A 4,850-nucleotide genomic window follows, 5' to 3' on the forward strand; every position below is an offset into this window, starting at 1 on the left:
AAATATACATACTTAAAAATCTACCAAATACTACATTATTACAAAAATTACATAACTCTCAACCAAGTTTTGAAGAACCAATCTCTGCAAACGAACTCATAGCATAAGAAAGGGAACAACTTCCACGAAATACACCCCCAACGACGATAGAGGCGAAACCTAGCTCGGAAGACCGAAACCCAACGAAATCCTTCAACCTCCCTTCACATTACTCACCGTTTCAAAGCCTTCAGTAAATGGACACGGAAGGAACAACTTCAAAGGAACACGAAAACATTAAATGGATGCAGAGAGAGCTTCGAAGAGAAATGAGAACCTACAATGGAGCAAAAAGAAAGAAAGTGGTTAAAGAGAGAGTACTTCGAAGGAGAAATACTGATTCAAACCACTGAGGGTGTTTTTGGAACAACACAAAATCTCCTTTTTCAAATCATTATTTTAATTAAAAAAAAATATTCAATCACCCAATAGATTGTTGACACATGGTGTTGTGAAATTGTTGTTAAAATTTAGTTGTTAACATATCGGTATCTTTTAATTTATACTGTAAACGCACGCATTCCAATACTATTAGTTTAGAGAAAAAAGAGATAAGTTGCAAGAAGTGAAAGGTGGCAAGCAGGTACAACTGGCTCATCAACAGTCTCCCACGTGTCCTCACTAGCGGCATCCTAAAAAATATAAGAAATACGAAAAACTCTGATACCGACGAAGACATTGTGAAAAAGTGACTTTAATGGAGTTTGCGAACTTCAAACTCTACCTTAACTCGAAGTGGGTATCGACGGTGGCGAGCATATGGATTCAGTGCACCAGCGGCTCACTCTATACTTTCTCCATCTACTCCCAAACTCTCAAGTCCACTCAGCTCTACGATCAGTCAACGCTCGACCTTGTCTCCGTCTTCAAGGACATCGGAGTCAACGCTGGCGTCCTCTCCGGCCTCCTCTACGACTTCCTTGCCCGCACAACCACAACCGGGCCCTGGATCGTCCACTTCTTAGGCTCGGCCCAGTGCTTCTTGGGCTATTTCCTCATGTGGGCTGCCGTCGCCGGCCTCTTTCCGCCTGTACCCGTCCCCGTCATGTGCTTCTTCATGTTGCTGACAGCCCACGGGCAGAGTTTCTTCAACACCTCCAACGTTGTCACCGGCGTTCATAATTTCCCTCAGAACAGCGGCACCATTGTCGGCATTTTGAAGGTTTTGTTTCTTCTGTTTATCTCTTTGGAGAATCCTATCTAATAAAGAGATAACTTAGAACCTGACGTTAATGCACAACCATCAACACCTTGCTATGATGCATGAAATCTAAGTAAATGTAAAAAAACAAAAAACTATTTTTTAAGTAAAAAGAATTAAACTCTAAATATTATGAACTTTTTTATTGAAATAAAAATATTTTAGAAATCATGTTAAAAATATCTTAAAAATAATAATGTTAAAATTTCCTTGTATGAAGTTGATATTATATTAATTCAATATAAATCTTATTTATTTTATTTAGAATACACTTTAAGGAAAATTTGATTAATGTAGATAAAATGGTTAATTTGAAGATTCTGAATTGAATTGCATAAAGAAATACTAAAAAAAAGTACTGAATTCTTTTAACCAAGGACGCCACTAAATTGTATTTATTAATTTGATTTTAAAAATGGATTTCCTATTTTTGAGTTTTTTATTCTATGCTCCTTACACTAAACTGAGTTAGTTATAACTTATAATATTAAAAAATACATTTCAAAATATTTTAAAACAAAATGTCTATTTTTAATGCTTTAAACAATTAATAATTCAAACCATCTTCATACTTCAAATAATCAGACAATTTAGAGTAATTTAATTCAACTTTAGTGTAGTTCGTGCAAATTATTGTTTAATTCAATTAAATTTGAACAATTATATAGTTCAATTTAGTTTTCCCAACTTCAGTTTTTTAGCAGTTCAATTTAATTAACGTATTTTGCATTCATTTATTTTATTTTCAAACAAGTGATAATTAAATGTAACAATTAAAATGAAAATACTCTGTTTTTTACCACCCTGACTCTCTTTTTTTTTTATACATATGTTCTCATATTAATATTGCAAATTTTATTTTATGGGATTTGTTAATGTTCTCATCTTATTGTATGATGTGTGTGGCTAATGAAAGGTTACCACTCATTACCTCAATACATTACTTATTATTTAAAAGAAAAAAAATTAGTCAAAGAATGTGGTGAAATGGGTAGAGCTGTCAAAATGGTTACGGGTTGAATTTGAAAAAATTGTATTTTTTTTTTTATACTAGTCAGATTTTAATCCGGCTCATTTAAACCCGATTAATACAGGTTGAATCCGATTGGGTTGATCGACCAACTCACATGCCTAATTTTATTTTATTAAAATTTAATTTTAATTTTATAAAATAATATTTATTATTATTATTATTTGTTTGAAAAAATTATTTAAGTTTCATATTTTCAAAAATTAATTAAAGATCACCGGATGAATCATAGAAAGTTCGTAATTTTTTTATTTAAAAAAATTATAATTAAGTAAGCTAGTAAGCCATTTCGTTTACTCATCAATCCGTGATAGATCGAGTCGAATTCAAATTTTTTTAGTTCACTGATAAATAAGTCGGATTTAGTTGATTAGAAATGGGTAATAATAGTTATTTTATAAAAATAGTTATTTTATAAAAGTTAATCTATTGAATAGTGTAACTAATTCAATGATTTTGTTAACCAATGGCTTTAGATAATATTTCTATTATATATTGAAAAATATATTAAAAATCATGAAAATATAATAAAAACTTTTCACTTTTAATTTTTTAACCAATGCCCTTTAGGATGTCCTCTGCTGCATTCTACATAACTTGGCAACAGTGCAAGTTCTGTATCAAAATGATATGATATTGATAAGAACACAACTTAGTTTATAAATATTGAACTTTTTACCGTGCCAGTTTTTGGGTACGGTAAGGTGCCTCAGAGATTCTGTAGACTTTAATCCTCAGTGATTTGAATTTTGTTCAAGTTTGGCCATTGGGTTTTTCCTCTTTTTGATAGGGATTTCTTGGTCTAAGTGGAGCAATATTAATTCAAGTGTACAAAACATTATTCAACAACAATCCTATGTCATATCTTCTGATGCTAGCACTCTTGCCACCTATAAATACTTTGCTGCTTATGTGGTTTGTGAGAATCCACAACACTCGTGAGGATGAAGAAAGGAAGTATTTGAATATATTTTCTGTGATGGCTATGGTTGTTGCTGCATACCTTATGTTTGTTATAATTCTAGATAACATCTTTAGCCTGCAATCATCGGTGCGCATCTTTATACTTGTTGTTCTTGTGTTGTTGCTTGCCTCACTTCTCTTCATTGCATTTAAAGCACATGAAAAGTGCTCTGGTGAAAGAAGTTTAGAAAATTTTCTGGATGAAAGGGCACAACTAATTGTGGAGCCTGAAAAGGTGGATGCAAGGCCGGATTCTTTGAACAATCAAATGACTAGTTTGCAACTAGGAGAAAACCTGAATCTTTTCCAAGCACTGAAAACTTTGAACTTTTGGATTTTGTTTGTTTCTGTTGCTTGTGGTATGGGATCAGGAGCTGCAACTGTTAATAATTTGGGCCAAATAGGGGAATCTCTTGGTTACACAAGCCATGAGACAGGTTCCTTGGTTTCTTTGTGGAGCATTTGGAATTTTCTTGGTCGATTTGGAGCAGGTTATGTGTCAGATTATTATTTGCACACAAGAGGATGGGCAAGACCTATATTCATGGTGATCACTTTAATGGTGATGAGCATTGGTCATGTGGTGATTGTTTCTGGACTTCCAGGTGCCCTATATGCTGGTTCAGCATTGGTGGGTATTTGTTATGGTTCTCAGTGGTCACTAATGTCCACTCTCACTCCTGATATATTTGGTGTTGCAAATATGGGCAGCATATTCAACACCATTAGTATAGCAAGTCCTGTGGGTTCTTATGTATTCTCTGTCAGAGTAGTTGGATATGTATATGACAGAGAAGCATCTGAAGGAAACACATGCATTGGAACTTCTTGTTTTATGTTTTCATTTCTCATAATGGCATCTGCCACTATTCTGGGTTCTCTAACAGCATTACTTTTGTTTTTTCGGACCAAAGATTTCTATGGTCAGGTTATACTCAGAAGAATTCAAAATATTCAGTGACATACTGTGAGGGAATAATGGATTCTGTCAGGGATTCAATGACTAAAAAGTAATGTCAGAGCTTTTGTTTAGCTCTCTGAGTCTGTTTACAGTTTAATTCACTTTGATTCTTGTGATATATGATACTAAATTTAACTCCAAAAATATGACAACCTTTCTACAATTCAGAGGGAGTTTTGTTTATCAATGCTCAAATGTAAGTCCTATTCTATAAACAGTTGGTCATGTTGTTTCTATCAAAAGTGTTTAGGAGATGAGATTGCATTAATCGTATTTCTGCTCATTCTCATAAATTATGATAGACATAGGTGTTGTATTTGTGTAATAAAATGTTTGAATACACAATAAAAATATGTACTATTAATGGTACACATTGAATATTCTAAATGACTATTTTAGGTACATAGAGAATGTTGGCTTATTTGTTTCTTACAAGAGAATGTCCCGAAGGTGTATTTACATAAAAAAAAAAAAAAATCACTTCAATAAATCTATGAAGTTGTTTTTATGCTAACAAGTATTGTTAGTTTTAAGGGTTAAGTGCAAGAGGATAGTGAATTGAAGTATTACTAATTTTTGCAAAAACTTATAATAAAAATCTTATTAAATCTATTAATTCAATAGTCTAATTAAATTTATGCAAAGAAACAAAGTTA

The 4,850-nt window shown here is 32.6% G+C and overlaps 1 protein-coding gene across 1 annotated transcript; it reads left to right on the top strand.

The window, feature by feature from the left end:
• The first annotated feature begins 670 nt into the window (after positions 1-670).
• LOC106758919 (protein NUCLEAR FUSION DEFECTIVE 4) lies at positions 671-4,456 on the top strand. The gene is made up of 2 exons (XM_014641932.2): positions 671-1,201; positions 3,061-4,456. The coding sequence occupies exons 1-2, from the start codon at positions 737-739 to the stop codon at positions 4,192-4,194; spliced, it is 1,599 nt and encodes a 532-aa protein (XP_014497418.1). The 5' UTR covers positions 671-736; the 3' UTR covers positions 4,195-4,456.
• The last annotated feature ends 394 nt before the right edge of the window (positions 4,457-4,850 follow it).

Source organism: Vigna radiata, chromosome 4 (assembly GCF_000741045.1).
Source record: "Vigna radiata var. radiata cultivar VC1973A chromosome 4, Vradiata_ver6, whole genome shotgun sequence".
In the NCBI taxonomy this organism is placed as follows: Eukaryota; Viridiplantae; Streptophyta; class Magnoliopsida; order Fabales; family Fabaceae; genus Vigna; species Vigna radiata.